The sequence below is a fragment of the Seriola aureovittata genome, chromosome 3 (genome assembly GCF_021018895.1).
Source record: "Seriola aureovittata isolate HTS-2021-v1 ecotype China chromosome 3, ASM2101889v1, whole genome shotgun sequence".
NCBI classification, from domain to species: Eukaryota; Metazoa; Chordata; class Actinopteri; order Carangiformes; family Carangidae; genus Seriola; species Seriola aureovittata.
Window position 1 is genome coordinate 22,346,707 of NC_079366.1, and position 16,406 is coordinate 22,363,112.

At 39.2% G+C, this 16,406-nt stretch overlaps 1 protein-coding gene across 2 annotated transcripts in view; it reads left to right on the forward strand.

Annotated features, from left to right (window-relative positions):
• The window catches only part of arhgap10 (Rho GTPase activating protein 10), a 45,467-nt gene that overhangs the window by 11,518 nt on the left and 17,543 nt on the right, over window positions 1-16,406 (forward strand). For both annotated transcript variants that reach the window (XM_056371221.1, XM_056371220.1), the window contains exons 2-17: window positions 665-760; window positions 1,011-1,072; window positions 2,508-2,579; window positions 2,770-2,871; window positions 4,672-4,782; window positions 4,987-5,091; window positions 5,749-5,878; window positions 6,204-6,310; window positions 6,438-6,532; window positions 7,199-7,280; window positions 7,489-7,531; window positions 7,644-7,712; window positions 8,308-8,382; window positions 11,207-11,291; window positions 13,332-13,390; window positions 14,914-15,019. In XM_056371221.1, coding sequence (XP_056227196.1) covers window positions 665-760; window positions 1,011-1,072; window positions 2,508-2,579; window positions 2,770-2,871; window positions 4,672-4,782; window positions 4,987-5,091; window positions 5,749-5,878; window positions 6,204-6,310; window positions 6,438-6,532; window positions 7,199-7,280; window positions 7,489-7,531; window positions 7,644-7,712; window positions 8,308-8,382; window positions 11,207-11,291; window positions 13,332-13,390; window positions 14,914-15,019 — 1,399 coding nt within the window. The remainder of the gene's footprint in view (window positions 1-664; window positions 761-1,010; window positions 1,073-2,507; window positions 2,580-2,769; window positions 2,872-4,671; window positions 4,783-4,986; window positions 5,092-5,748; window positions 5,879-6,203; window positions 6,311-6,437; window positions 6,533-7,198; window positions 7,281-7,488; window positions 7,532-7,643; window positions 7,713-8,307; window positions 8,383-11,206; window positions 11,292-13,331; window positions 13,391-14,913; window positions 15,020-16,406) is intronic.

The following is a 16,406-nucleotide window of genomic DNA, read 5'->3' on the forward strand; positions in this document are numbered from 1 at the left end:
GTGGTAGAAACCAAATGTCAATATCTTTTATTTCTGCAAAAGCCCAAGCAAATCAATCTTGTTGCTAATATAAAGCTAACTTGCTTATTTGCAGAAGGGCTTAATTAAGAATGACATTGCATTACATTACTTTTTATTACGAGTACTTAAGCTGAAAAAGCTAAATACCATCATATATCTTGATATACAACAATCAGCTTTTTTGTGGCTATTGTTGGTAATGCCATAGTATTTCTTCTCTCTTTATTTGTCTTAGCTATGACTTGCACACAGATGATTAAATATAGTTTTTGTTGGCACATCTTAATTTATGACACCTGCTTTCCTGGTAGAATAGGGTTTGATGCTCAACAGGATGTAACAGACTGTTGACAGACAGGATGTTTGCAAAGTGGTTAACTATGTGCACTGCATCAGGCCTACTTTTCAAGACGGCTGATATGGTGTTAACTTTTAACAAAGTATTTCTATATATAAAGTATATCTATATTATTTCTATAATAAAGATGACAAGTAATTTTACGTACAAGTAATCTGAATGTTTTTCTTCTGTAAAATGTGTTTACTTGGTAGATCTTGGAAACATTCTTTATAATTATAAGCATTCTGCCTTGTTTTAAATTCACTGCTTTAAATGATTTTTATATTTCATATTTTCTTTTAGAGCTTGGAATGGCACAGCGAAAGTTTGCCCAGTGCCTGGGAGAATTTCAGTTTGAGTACATCGGAGATGCAAAGACAGACGATGAGAAATGTATTGGTAAGTGTGGATTTGTCTCCTCACATGATGGAAACTAACCACTGGTTTTGTTGCCACCACGCAGACATGCACTGTAAATGTTTGTTTACGGTTCTCTCTCTACCAGCAAATTAAGGGCAGTTTGTGGTGTGCATCTGTGGTGGGAACAGCTGATAATCATAATAGCTCTGTGTGAATGTGTGTGTAAGACAGAGAGTAAAACAGAAGGATTGGATTTATTATGTTTTTCTTTTGTTTTTTTTTCCTACAGATGAGTCTTTGCAAGAGTTCTCCATATTCCTCAAAAACCTAGAAGACCAAAGAGAGCTGATGGTGAGAACAACCAGTCAGAACCTGTTTAAAAGCCAGGGAAAATACCTGTGTGTGTGTCTGTGTGTCTGTGTGCGTATGTGTGTGTGTGTGTGTGTCTTTGTGTCTGTGTGTCTGTGTGTCTTTGTCCATGTGTGTGTGTATTGCACTTGAATTGTTTAACTGTCTGAATGCTTATTTCCACCCGGGCTACACCTATTACTGCCCATATTTGGTCCTTGCATCTATTAATGTCTGACTCTGTCATCCACCAGAGATCCAGACAGGCACTTGTAATATAATTTCCTCCAGCGTACAGTACTGACACAGCATCCAGTAGGCAGAGAAAACCAATTCCCTTGTGGGTGTATTAGCGTTGATCGTGTTTGAACAGTTCCTCCCCTTGTGCCTGTCTAAGGGTCACTGTCACAGCACCTGCCTGGGAGTGGCTACAGAAAGGACTGGAGTGCATATCCATATTATTACACCCAAGATTTAAATACCAAGACGGATTGCATAAGCTACTACCTGCAACAGATCCATCCAGCTCATTCAGACATACCACCACCAAACTAGCTTTTGCATCAGGCAATGTTTTTAAAGTTGCTTATTTATAAAGCACACAAATCACAAACAGAATATGAATATGAAGGAAGTTACAACATTTTTAAAGGACACCTGATTTTAAGTGTGACTGTGTGTTATAAAATGCTACCGTGAAGTTGTAAAGTGTTACACTACATGTTATACTATGATGTTATAGATGGAGCGGTGTCTTGTCCTGTGGTTTATTTGTGACCTCTCTAGATGTTAATGTAATAGATAACATGAATACATGTCAAATCTCCTCAGTTGAAGACTTATTTTAATTTAAGCATTAGGCTAAATGACCAGTGAAAGATTGTTAAAATTATTTCAAAAGAGATATATTTAAGCATTCCTTTTCTTTAGACAGGGATGCACATTTTACGGAGTTTGTAACTTTTTATAAACAGCCATTCTCTTGTAATATCTGTCTGCAGTGTCTGAGGTTAGGGAGTGGGCATCATTAGATGACTGTTTTAGCGCTAGGCTCAGACCGTAATGGTGAAGACGCTGCTCAGCATAGTGGGATGACATCACAGTGCAAAGTACGGAAAAGTAGGGTGAGCTTACAGGCATAGACATGTCCTAACATAGCAGGAACACTGGAGGAATGAAGAAAAATGCATTGACTTTATTAGTTATTGGAAGGCAAAGATAGTTTTAGTTAAATTATGTAATTTAGTATATAAACACTAGCAGGGCATCAATCAAAAGGCAGCACCTCTAGGGGCCAAGAAACTGTATACAGCTGCCACTCTTCACTGGAAACAACAAATACTTAAGCCTGGAAATGTTGTGTCATATGAAATATTAATAGGTTCTGTCATTTAGTTGAGCAATTATTACATATGTCATGCTTTCTGTCTCTGCCTAGATGAGAAACATCACAGAAACTTTAATGAAACCCCTCGAGAAGTTCAGGAAAGACCATCTTGGTACAGTAAGGGTAATGTATTATGGTTTATTTCCCCTACCCATGTGTTGTGTAACTCTTACTTACTTTTGAAAATTACATATTTTACAGGTGGCTGCTAATAGCATACGGACTATACTACATACACTGCTTTGTCCCCATGAATAATCTAGTATTTTGTTCTCCAAATATGCTTCTCCTCCCACCACTGCACTTTCTTCAGGCGGAAAGAAAGAAGTATGAGAAAGAGACAGAGAAATACTACAGCTCTCTGGAAAAGCTTCTGAATATGTCAGCAAAGAAGAAGGAGCCACAGCTACAAGAGGTATTTATCCTTGTCTGAACTGTCTGAATATGTACAGATATGACAGAAACAAACAAAAAATGGGAACGGATATTTTGTTTAGTTTGAGAATCCCTGTTTTGGTTTTTGCCTTTGGTGCCACGGGGAAGAGCCTCGCTGCAAAGCCTGTTGGACCATGTGAGTTTCCACTGACGTGCCTTGCAGCAACAGTTTTCCTGGCTGGTTTGGGAAGGAAATGTGTGCTCACTTGTACTGTACTACCAAGGTCAACCCTGGTTGCTGTAGTTTGTGTGAAACATATGCTGCAGAAAATTGACATAAATTTTAAATTGTGGAGAATTTAGCAACCTTTCATGAAACAATGTTTCTGTCTTCTTGTCTTTGTTCCATGCAGCCATGTAAGGCTTACCCATACGTTGTATACACCAAGTAGAGAGGACACTTGAAACTTGTTGACATTATGAATGCAGGCTGCTCAGTGTGTTCTCAGTGACTCTTGTGGCACAAGGGTCTGTGGTACCAACACAGATTGCTGCCAGACCTGCATAATTAGACCCACTGATTTTTTTTCACAGCCACAAGAGTCATGAACTTCATCAACACTGCATCAGTTGTTTAGTCAGCTCAGCAAACAGTAGCATATATAATGAAAAGCAGTTCATGAACTTGGAAGATATATCACTTCTTACATTTCAAGATGCTTTACTAAAGTCTATTTACAGTAGGCCACACGGTAAATCCTCAGTGGTATATACAGAATTCAGTTATTGTTACATTGCAAATGTTGGTTGTATACTGTTATGTGTTACATATGTTATTCTGTGTTCCAAACATTTGTATTTCTGGGATGGAATAGTGGTTAATGCTGTGCCCTCACAGCAAGAAGGAATGACACCCACCGGCCTGATGGGGCTTTTCTGTGTGTGGATTTAGACGACTCTAAATTGCCCAGAGGTGTGAGTTTGAGTGCGTCCTCTGTCTATACATGTAAGCCCTGTGAAACTATCCATGACCTTGCAAAGGACCTGCAGGTATAGATAATGGGTATAGCTAATGGATGGGTGGCTATATTATAAATTCTACTATTGCTAATTCTGTCCCTGAAAAGGTTTCCTTTTTATTTTTTTCAATTAAGGTTTTGTTTGTTTGTATGTTTGCCTTGAAAACTAGATGTCCACTACACTAGCAAAATGATGGACCCCACAAGTTTAGGTTAAGGGCTGTACAAACGTGTGTTTAAATTTTCTTTATCATGGTAAATGGACTTCACTTATAACGCTTTCCTAGTCCTATCAACCACTCAAAGCACTTTACACTACAAGCCACATACACCCATTAACCATGCATTCATACGGCACATTATATATGCATACTGCTCTTTTCTATCACACACTCACACTGATGATACATCAAAGGCAATTCAGGGTTCAGTATCTTGCGCAAGGAAATGTTGACATGTGGATTGGAAGAGCCGAGAATCAAACCGCTGACCCTCCAATTACTGGATGACCCGCTCTACCTTCTGAGCCACAGATTTGGTGGTTGTGGCTTTGACTCTCAGAATTGAGAGTCAAAGGTTAGAAGGTGCCTTATGCTGTACAGCTCATACAATCCTCTGAGACAAACTTTTTATTTTGAAACTATATGAATAAACTTATCAGTTCTTGATTTAACAACTGCAGTATGCCTTTAAGATTTTAATGCCATACCAAGAAGAACCTCTAGATTCCCAAATTGCACTGCAATATATTATGATTTTTCTTTGCTTCTATGCATCTGTCTGTCACTATACATCATGGTGTGTGTTCTCCGCCTCTTCAGGCAGACACCCAGGTGGAAATCATGAGGCAGCACTTTCAGGAGGAGTCACTGGACTATGTGTGCAAACTGCAGGAGATCCAAGAGAGAAAGAAGTTTGAGTGTGTGGAGCCGGTGAGTGACTGACCTTAGAGGCATGTCAGCTGTGGCGTGGCTGGATATAGGATATATCACATGGATTTAAGTCTGTCTTACTCTGAAGTGTCTAAACAATCCCACCATCATAATGTTACGTGGCCATAATGTCTTATCATGATTTTCTCTTTCACTTGCCAACATTTTGAAATAAGCATGTCTTATGTCTGGTTCTTCTTTTAGATGGTGGCCTTCTTTCAGACAGTCTTCACTTTTTATCACCAGGGCTTCGAGCTTGCCAAGGACTTTGATCATTATAAAAGAGCACTGCAGATCAATATTCAGAATGTAAGAAATATTAATGTTTTATTATTATATGTGTCATTTGGATGATTCTAACAATGACAAAAAATGTCTGTATAGTAATTGTATGATCATGTTCTACTTTAAGAACAGAAAAAGTCTCATAACAGTTTTCAGAATGAAAATTTAAAAAATTTGACCAGTAAGTGCCAGAACGTCTCCTAAATAAGAGGAACAAAAAACCTTGATGTTCTGCTTTTTTGTCAAGTTCTTATGGCTAACTTCTTAGAAAATGATTTCCTACTTAACAGTTACTGAAACTAAAACCAGAGCATCATGGACCATTGGAGTCATCTGTCTATCGGATGCAAGTCCAATATTTGCCTGCCTTTTTGTCTTGATTTGGCTACCAACTTCTGAGGAAAATATCTGGCTCTGCTTCATGTTGTATTTTCTTCAGCCACTTGTTAATTTTATAGCTTTTCCAATTTGGTTTCTCCTACTCTACAATGCCATTAGAGTTGCTGCCCCTGTTTCAGTCTTAGTTTTAGATTACTAATAACCATTCATCCAATTTCACAGAAACTGTGAAGGGGTTTTCAAAGGAAGCTCAAGCCTCTCATTAGGGGGATCATCATACTTAACCACTGAATATCAGGAAGTGACTTCCTGGAATGTGCATTTGTTTCTTTTTCCTCTCAGACAAGGAATCGATTTGAGGGTGCGCGGTCAGAGGTGTATGAGCTGATGAAGAGGATCAGGGAGACACCCCAAGAATACAGACAGACCAGCCCCATTAGTTGTGAAGGCTACCTCTATGTACAGGAAAAACGTAAGACCTTTGTACGGTTTAAAAAGGTTTTACTATAGGTTTTCATATTCCACCTATTCATAACATACAGTGTAGCTGCTGTACAAATGTGTAAATGAACTTTTTTATTGCCTTGACTCTGACACACATCAGCATTGTGGAATAATCCTTCGTTAAACTGCTGACTGCTGTATATTCTTCCATAGTGCTCACTCACAACATTGTTTGTGAGGAATAATGTCATGTTAATCTGAGAAATCCATCTTTTTCCTGGACTCGCAAAAGTAATTGTTATGATCCAAACAGTGTTGAATGCCTGTGTCACATCTGCGTCTTGTTTTTCTAGGGCCACCTCCCTTCGGTTCCAGTTGGGTCAAACGCTACTGCACATTTGTTAAAGAGCAGAAGATCCTGCACATGGTGACCTTTGACCACAGATCTGGAGGGAAAATTGTGAGTAGTCATGGAGCACAGCTTTTCATTATTTCAACCGTGCACACTATGCAATCTTTCTTTTTTTTTATTACTACAACATTCTGAATGGTAAGATTAATTCATTTAATATTATTTTTCTTTCCAGGGTGAGACTGAGTCTGTCACGCTCAAGTCCTGTGTTCGCAAAACGACTGACATGTTGGACAGGAGGTTCTGTTTAGACCTCGACATAACCGATCGGTACATTATCACCTCACACTGATTCTCAAACACTGTGATGAAGTTATGCTTCTAGGTGCAGGTACCCTTTTACGGTGTCAAAAGTGAGTGTCCATAGTGACCACGGAGAACACAGTCTGCTGTGATATTCCACATTAACAGTTAAAGATCTTAGATGCTAAAGATCTTAGCTCAACACACAATAGCTCTCTGTTGCTCTGTGTTCTGGATGGCAGAGGGCAGGGCAGCAGTATTTGTCTTGGAGGGCTGCCCTCACACATTTAGCTGGGAGGATTTGTCACACCCTGCTGTTCCCTCCTGTAATAGATATCTCATTTTGTCACACAACTTAACTCTGCCCTGCCCCTTTTCTGTAGTATTAATAGAAAAGCAATACCCCAGATTTAGGAATGAAATTCGAATCCACACATCCTTGACTGTGATGAGTAACTTGATATCCATCTGGCCCCCATGGTTGTAGCTTTCATAAACCAGCTGGAATGAGTAATAGGGTTCATATCTGTACTTACTGAAAATCCAAGGTGCATGTGCCCTTGGCAGAGGGTGTTTTTGTTTCAAAGAATGCTGAGTACATTTGATGTTTTATATTGACACCGACATCGGTAATGCATTAATGTACTGTACTCTAAGGCTTTGCCTATTGCTAATAGCATGGCTCTCTCCCAGGCCAGGCACGGTGCTCACAGTACAGGCTCTGTCAGAGGATGACCATAAGTTCTGGATGCAGGCCATGGGTGGGAAGGAACCTGTGAGTCAGCCGCCTCTACTATGTCATCATCTACCACTCACTCGGCTCATGTTGCCTCAGTGTATTCTGTTAAACTGCCATCTCTCTCTTTTAGTTTAATATACTTCCATAAACCTGCATGTCACTGTAAAAGACAAGGATTAAGAATACTTTATTCACTTTTATAAACCTATAACCTGTGTTTGTTTTTGTTCTTTGTTTTAAACAGATTGGACACTACCTTGAGAGAACTTATTCTAAAGAAAGAGGAAGTAAGCATCTATCTGTATCAGACTTTGCATGTATTAGAGGATATTATTTCATTGTCAGGAGCATAATGCTTCGCCACATTTTGAAAGCTTTTTTTTTTTCTTCCACCTGCAGTTGATGCCCAGCTGGATGACGTGGGTATGAGTTTTGTGAAGAACTCCATCAGCGCCATAGAGACAAGAGGTGAGCTTCAGATATACAATTACTGAAAAGCTCAGTTTAGAGAATTACAAGGTGATTTATTTGCGTAAAATTAGCATGAGAATTCGTGGGTAGTAACAGGTAACATGGGTGCAGTGTCTTTATATGCACACAAGGTGGCAGACATGCTCCATCATTGAACCAAAAGGCTGACTGACAGGTACTGCAGACAGCTTGCACTGGGGATGATGAATACCTTTCAGTGCGTAGCACTCAAGTTCTTATTAATTTGCTTCAGTCTTCACTTACTTATCTGACCTCTTTAAATCAAAAAAATAATTTTTCTAGTTCCTCTCAACATGCCAAATCTTTCTTTATGGAAATAAAGAAATATCTATCATACTGAATGGTTTGAGTTGCATTGGCATTTTCTTGCAACTGCTATATATCTTCTACATTCAGGACTGTCAGTATATACATGTAGTATAAATTTCTGTCCTCATTCTTTATGATTTCATTGTTTGTTTTTGTTTGGCATTGCTTTTATTGTCTGCTTTGTGTGTTATTTCCTATAATGCATTTTAAAACTTCAATGAGGAAAATGCTAAGTTTTTTTATTACTATTATTACTTATCAGGTATTAATGACCAAGGCTTGTACAGAGTTGTTGGGGTAAGCTCCAAGGTCCAGAAGCTCCTCTCATTAATGATTGGTAAGTTAAAAGTCTATTCTTTTCTTTCTGTTCTGGGAATGTATTACCACACATAGAAAGTTTCTGGTCAAAGCTGAATAAAGTTAAAATTTTAATTTATATGCAGCTGCACTATCTCTGTGATATTAGCTTGCCCCTAGTTAGTTGAATGTGCCGATGTAATGGATGTGTCTGTTGGGGTGATATTAAAAAGATAGTGACTGGCAATCAGCCCATGACTCAGCCTATCAGTACCATGTCTCCCTAAAGTGCAACAAGTACCTGGGTGTATCTTTGCCTCACTCCCATCCAGTTTTATATCCCCCAGACAAGCAGAAAGGGTCTTTCTCTTCTGTGCCCTTGCACCTTCTGACTTTTGCTTCATTAACACACCGCTAAGACAGCCTCTCACGTGCTGTTGGCTCGCTAAGTCTGTCTTTCAGCTTTCTCAGTTTCCTTTATGCCTCTCACTTGTCTTGTAACGCTTTTACTCAACTCCTTTTCTATAGATCTTGTCCTCTGTCCTTTCCATTGCTCCCTGTCTGCTCTCTGGTTTCCTGCTGTCTCCAGCAGACACCAGCTCACTTTCAGCTCTGTGTTCAGAATGACAACAAACTCAGGCAGCCGCCAGCCTGTCTCAACTTCCTCTCCAAAACCTTCCAGCCGCCCAACCTGCTGACTCATGCTGTAGCCTCCATTAACACTCCGCTGCGGCACTCTAAGAAGTTTCTTTAAAGCCTGAATACCGCTAAGGAAAACTACAGATTTTACTTGCACTCATTACTGATTGACCATATAGAATACATGGGATATTTTCATTAAGCTGCCCAGAATGTAACATTTTCTTTTATCCTTCAAATGACTAATATGTGTGACAGAGGTAGTACTAGTTCTACACAAACAGACACATTCAGAAACATTTCATGCATACAACAGTTCACGGTGTGTGGGTGAAGTGAGCTTTAAACCCTGAAGAAAGAGTTTGGATCCTTCCACTCCTCCTCCTTTTCATCTCTCACCCACAGACATGGCCAGGGTCCAATCAGAGAGGACACAGTGATAGAAAATGAGTCTACCATCATATTACAGTACAAACAAAGAGAGCAGCACCTTTTGAATGTCAGGCAACAGTATAACAGGAAGAAGACTGTTAAAGTGAGCTCTGACCCATCTGTTGTACAGTATGTGGCAAGGGAATGTATGTGTGGTGTTGATGGGGATATGACTATAATAGTTGCTGAATTAGAGGTTTTTAGTTCTATGGATGTAATTGCAGAGCGAGGCACATTAAAGTGACCATGAATGTATGAAACACCAGATAATGTCTCCAAACATGCTGGCTCACATACTCCAGAGAGCTGACCAGATGCTGAAAAGGTTTATGTTGCTTCCTACTTACGTTTGACAATATCAGTTGAGAACAATATCTTGAGACATCTTTTGATGACTTTTAAAAGGTTAGTACAAGAAACATAGTTTAACACTGTGTGATTGTCTCTTTAAGTTCAGGATCCACACTTGTGATGAGGAAGGTTTATATGCTGATTTAGCTCACCTGGTTAGCTTGGGTCCTCTAGGCAAGCGGTTCCCAATCTCCTCTTGTTTATCCTCTGAATTAGTAAATTTACCTCCCAAAAAAATTATTCAAAAAAAGTGTTCACACTCAACTGTGATGAAGTGTCACAAGTGGACATTGTTTTGTTTTAAGGGATCACAGGCCAAAAAACCTTTTGTCATTTTGTTCCATGCCTCTGCAGCACGTGCGTCACACATCCATGCATTGCTTTCATCAATTTCATTGCAAGTTTCCAAACCCCATAGTGTATTTGGAGTAAGTTTAATCTGTAAAATGTATCTCTTGTTTTGACCTTCTGTCACAGGTCTTTTCTGTATCTTAGTGTCACGGGAGCTGCAGTTCCTACTTAAACCACTATGTTAATATCACCGCACAGTACTGTAATGTCTCCAAGGGCTTAACTAAAAACAAAGGTAAAATAAAAAAGAATTTACACCTTTGACCTTGCTGCTGCTTTGTGGTTAGCAGTTTCATAATCAATGCTGATCCAACTGCTACTGCCAAAATTATGTTTTTGCATCCCTGACCTAACCAACAACAGACCTGACTGTGCTAAAGCAGACTACAGAGCCTGAGCAGACCCCATCAATCTCACACACAGAGGCACACCTGTGGCTACAAACACTCCACAAAAACATTTGCTTTCAGAAGTTGATATTGGACAGGTCAGTTTGTGGACAGAGCAGCCAGAGAAACACAGTCCTCCTGGCTGCAGTGTATAAATGAAATCAAAAAAATAAATTTTCCAGGACCAGAACAGACCACCTACCACCCACGAAGCTGAAGTCTGTGTGGTGACCCAGGCTGTGTATACTACATGTGTCTAGCTCAAAACACTTCACTGGCACATTGCACCTCTAGATTCTCTGTAATTCATCAGATGTTACTAAAGTTGTGAGTGAAGCCCCCTGAATTTTCAGCACAACACAGCCCTAGAGTCCCTGTGGAGCGAGAGAAGTAGTATGGGATTAATTAAACTTGTAATGAGTATAGAACCAGCAGCCCTCTACAGAAGCTGTAACTTCCTTCCATATCCACTGGGGCCCGACTCGACCCCTGCGGCTAGTAGCAATGCTTTTACTCTCACATGGCTAATTGCAAGTTACATATTTATATTACATATTTAGCTTTTCTCAGCTGATCACAAAATCACACGCAGTCCTTGGCTATTTCTAACATGAAAAGAATAGTTTGTCAGTGCCTTTGTGTAAATTCCTCAGTCAGTGAATTTTTTAGTAATGATATGTTGCATGATTGGAATTCATTCAGATGAGAAGAGCAATGAAGTGGATCTGTCTACCAGCGTGGACTGGGACGTTAAGACAATAACAAGTGCACTGAAGCTTTATCTGAGGTAAGGATCATTGTGGTGAAATACACTCATGTGAGCCACCTAAAACTGCATTAGTCTATTAATCAATTTGTTGTTTGACAGAAAAGTTAATTAGTAACTAATTTAGTGTTTGATTAATTGTTGTAGTTATTTTTAAAGAAAATATCTCAATAATCAGAATTCTCTGCTTCTCAAAATGTGAATATTAGATTTTTTTTACTTTGTCATATATGATTGTAAACTGAATATCTTATGGTTTGTTTTTTGGACTGTTGATATGTTAGATTTATCAATAATGAAAATAATCGTTAATCTGAGCTCCAAAACATTGATTTCTACCTCGTTAGTACCGATGAACTTGTACATTTTCACTAATATGGCTTCCATACATATTTGGAGATTTAAAAGTTAAGTTTTGTAATTTTTGTCTTTGTATATAAATACATTTAAACAGAGAATGGAACGTGACTTGACTAATTCAGAGATGTCAGTGCTCGGTGCATACTTCATCATTTTGATTCATCTTACACACTCACTGAGTGCATTTACACGTGTATTAGTATCCTGGTATTGAGCCTTATCCTCTTTTTGATTGTACTCATGGCGTTTACATGGAACATGAAAAACCTGGTTATTCATTTCCCTGTGTACATGATCATAACTTTATCTAGATTTCTGATGGTCTGCCTGCATGTGTGTCTTGATCTCTCACCATCTCAGCCACTATGAGATGATGTTATCCATTATCTAGCAACCTGGATATGGTGTATAGATGCCAAAGTGTCCTGGTTTCTGTAGGAGTACTCCAGGTACAGTAGTATATCCAGGTTTCTCAAAGCTGTTTACATGTGCAAAACATGAATAGGATACTCCAATAACCTGGATACCAGTGTGCATGTAAACACAACACGCTGCGTTGTTTAGCGTTTCTGTATGTAAAAGCAAATCCACTTCTGACCTGAGACAACTCACTCTTTTGATGAATATGATCGAGCCCCTCTGTTGACTTGAATATGAAACATTTCATTCATTTTCGGCTCTGTCTTTTATAAAATGGCAACAGAGTTAATTATGCAAAGTGCCTTTGTATAATTAACTCCTTGTGAGTTCACATTGCTTACTGTGCGCCTGTTCCACATCCGCTGACTCCTTCCAGGTTGAGAGATAGTGAGGGTGAAGTTCAAAGATTAAAAATATAGTTTGGCTGCAAGAAGCTGTTAAATGCCAATTTGTTTTTGTAAACAAGTGCAGTTAGCAACAAATTGAATTGGCTCTGGTAATTTAAAAGAAAGCTAAGTTCTGCTCACTGAAACACGGCTTTGGAATTTGTTGAACAAACACAGTGAAAATATTCACAAAATATTGATATTGACATGCGGTAAATATGAGCAGTTATATATGTAAGTCTGTCTCATTATTCAGAGTTCCCATGCACTGTTCTTTTGTTGAATGAGTAACTCATATGTTTGATGCAGTGTGCTAAAAAAATCAAATAAGAAATAGTGATTGTTCCTATTTAATTTCTCTTTTACTTTAACTGCCGTTAACAATAAAGTGCTACTATGCTACTGTAAATGACAAGTCCTATTCAGTGAGGTCAAGATTGTGGTGTGATTTACTAATATTAAACTTTGACCCTTTTCATTTGGGCAATACTTACCACAACATTTACAAATTTTGAAACACTATTTAATCTAACATGGTATATTAATATTGTTGTATTATATTAAGCCATGTTCAGTGTTGCACTGACTTGTCTTTTACTTTGTGTATGGCCTGCTGGAATAAAGCAGGGTCAGACTCCTCAGTTTCCTCTGAGGCTAAGTACGTCTGGCCACTGGCCAGCTGCAGTGTGAAAGTACCTTCAGATGAACTTGGTTATCTCAACGCGTGCACCATCTAATTCCATCCCCTGGCCTGGCCACATTAATCATTGCTGTGTGCAGACCCTATAAAACAGTGTGCCGGCTATTTCTGTCCCCCCTCGCTCACTTCAACTCTCCTTCTCCGTCAACCCCCCACTTCACCCCCCCTCTCTTTCTCTCACTCTCTCCTCTGAAGGAGCCTTCCTGAGCCATTGATGACCTATGGACTTTACAAAGAGTTCATCAGCCCTGCAAGTAAGTTTGACCAACTTTTATACCCCCACATCTGAGTTCAGATCATAAACAAACAACAATGTATACATTCATCAGCCCAAAATGAACATTTCATCAGTTCAAGCACTGGTATTCAGTGGTTTCTTCTTCTTCTTCAGTGAGTTATTGAAAACATGCATTTTAGTGAAAAACAGTTTAAACACCTTTAAATTACTTCTTACCAATCTTTTAAGGGAATGTGGGTCATAGTGGTCAACCATCTTAAGCATGCATAGTCTGAAAGCTGTGTGTGGTGGTGTGGTCTTGAATGCTAATAGAATGTATCTGCAGTTGTCCTCACATGACAGTGGTCTCTTGAAAAGCCCAATGTTTTATGCTGTTTTACTTTCAGATTCAATAACTTGTTACTCTCTGCACTAAATATATTTGTAGTTGATTTCTAGTTTACCAAAGAGCCTTTCAGCTGTCTTCGCTGGCTTAGACATACTTTGTGCCATTTCTGACTGTTTTACAACACAGTTTCTGACATTTATTACATATTCAAGAAGCCCATGTGAGCTTACTGCCCGCATTCTTATAATTTCGACCTGTTTTTAAGTGCTGCTAAAAAAAAGAATATGTGGCCAAATAAGCCATTAAAAGTTAGGGATAAAAGGTTTAAAATGGCAAATATGCTGTAATTTGCATACCCTCAAATGGTCCAGTGACCTTGAACAGCAAAATACACATTTCTTTCTTTTCGCCCACATAACATCATTTCTGTATGAAATGTTTTCAAAGCAAGCCAAACTTGAATCTTATTACAACAAGTGCTTTAATTGGATCAGGTTGACATTTTTATCAGGCGCTCGCAATGCCCTCATAACGAGGGGGAAAAAGTGGATTAGCAATGAATATTTTTTGATGGGTGACAGCATCCATAAGAAGCTTTTTCCATGTTTAAATCCTTGTCGTTCCCATAGTAATGATATTTTGTGTGTCTGTGTATGAGTGTGTATGTGTTTGTGTGTGGGCGGTCAGATGCCCATGTGTGAGGAAATGTTTAAGAGATGATCTTGGGGGTTTTAACACAACCCCTTTATATGGAAGCGACAGTAACGTAAAGCTATCTCCTCTGCCAGCATAGTGGTCCCTGCTGCCAAATTCTGGGAGGCTTCAGACCATATATCACCATCACACCTCTTCCTCACTTATTTAAACTGGAATATATCATCCTGTAATGTTTAACCCCTTATATTTAAGGGTTATTGTCTGGGATCATTGTGTTCTTAAAGGTCCACTAACTTTTGCAATTTAAAATTTTCCAGAATGTCTCAAAACAGTTTTTTGGGGCTATTGAAATATTAGAGGGTTCAATATCTCCTCTAAATGACTTATTTGGTGTGTTGTGTGCTGCTCAAGTGTATCATCATCTCTTTGAGTTTGCTGTTTGCTAATGTTGTACAGTATTCAGTCTCAGCTGCGTTGGCTCTTTGCCACCTCAGGAGCACAGAGAAATCCTTGTAGTTTAATTCGACTGTATGGCTGCTTCTGCGTTTGAACAGAGGGTGGTAGTCCAGAGTCTCGCATCCAAGCCGTCCACTGCCTGGTCCACAAACTCCCGGAGAGGAATCGACAAGTCCTCGGGCTGCTTATGAAGCATCTGGCCAAGTGAGTGTTCATAGTTCCTTGGTCATAGTTCACCCAATCTCCACCCCCTCTCTCCCTCTGAGTTCTCTCTTTCTGCTCTTCCTGTCTGTCTCCTCATTCTCACTCCACATGCTTTTTCTCTCTCTCTCCCTCACTCCCACTCTCTTCACTCCCCCTTCCCTGCTGTCACTCCATCTCTTCTCCGTCTACTCAGTGACTGCTGGGTAAGAAAATTGATGCCACTAGCATCGCATCATTTTTTATTTATTTTTTTTGCCTTTTCTTGGGTCATTTTGGTATATATTTAAATTTGTTGGAGGAGGATTGTGTAGCTTACGGTACCTGTTCAGCATGCGGTTCTGCAGCCCACCAGTGAAGGGAAATGAAATGGACCACTCAAATTAAGCCCTCTCTTGAGATTACTCTATACACCCCTGGATGGACCACTATTGTGCATCACTCCATTTGTGAGATTAGATAGGAGGAAAGATTTAAATAATGTTAGCTAACATTACAAGGTTTTACCTCAGCAAGCTTTTTATAAACTAAATATGAGCAAATTGAAGATAAGTAAATAATCCCTCTTCCCTGAGGCAGTGAAAGTCTGGTGGATCTTATTTCATAGAAACCCACAGCAGAATCAGGCTCTGGTAAAAAGGCAGCACTATTGAAATTGAATTTGGATTATCCAGCGTGAAATTCTCCAGACTGGAGAGACTCGAATATTTTTCTGAAGCTGGCGTGTGTGCATGTCCTGCAGGGGAAGGAAGCAAAGCCAGAATTTCACACTCCTATCTGAAATGGTTTGAGAGATGTTATAAATGTGAGTTGTCACCAATGTTTTTGTCTTCAAAGGCATCCTTTGAAGCTATTTAAACTGTCTCTCTGCAGATGCACTGCATATCATCATATTTTGAGTGTGAAATCTCTTCACCTGTCCATAAAACTTTTTCTTCAAATAAAGGTTTTTCTACACTTTTTTTGACCTCCTAATATAAAGTTCCATCTACTGAAGGTGTCCCAATTTTGAAATGGTTGTAGAAGACATTTAATAAAACACTGATCCTTCCTGAGCTAAGATATCATCTAGTGAGGTAGACCAGCCCTGACCTGTTTGTATTTCAGCACTGTTGATATGTCAGACACATTCATAGTGGTGTTTGGGATATGTGAGGAAAGCCTCAGTGGCATGTGTATAACTTTGAAGAGCACTAGGGATTTTATTTTTATATTATTGGGAAATTAAAAATAAAAATGTCAACAAGAATGATTACCTGCCCAGGAAGTGTGGCCCGTACAATTTTATATAGCAAATGCCATTGAGTGTGGACAGCGTTTTGGCCGATATCTACTAACTAAGTTAAACACAAGATGAGTTTCGTCAATAAATGGGTGGCTTACCACCTCT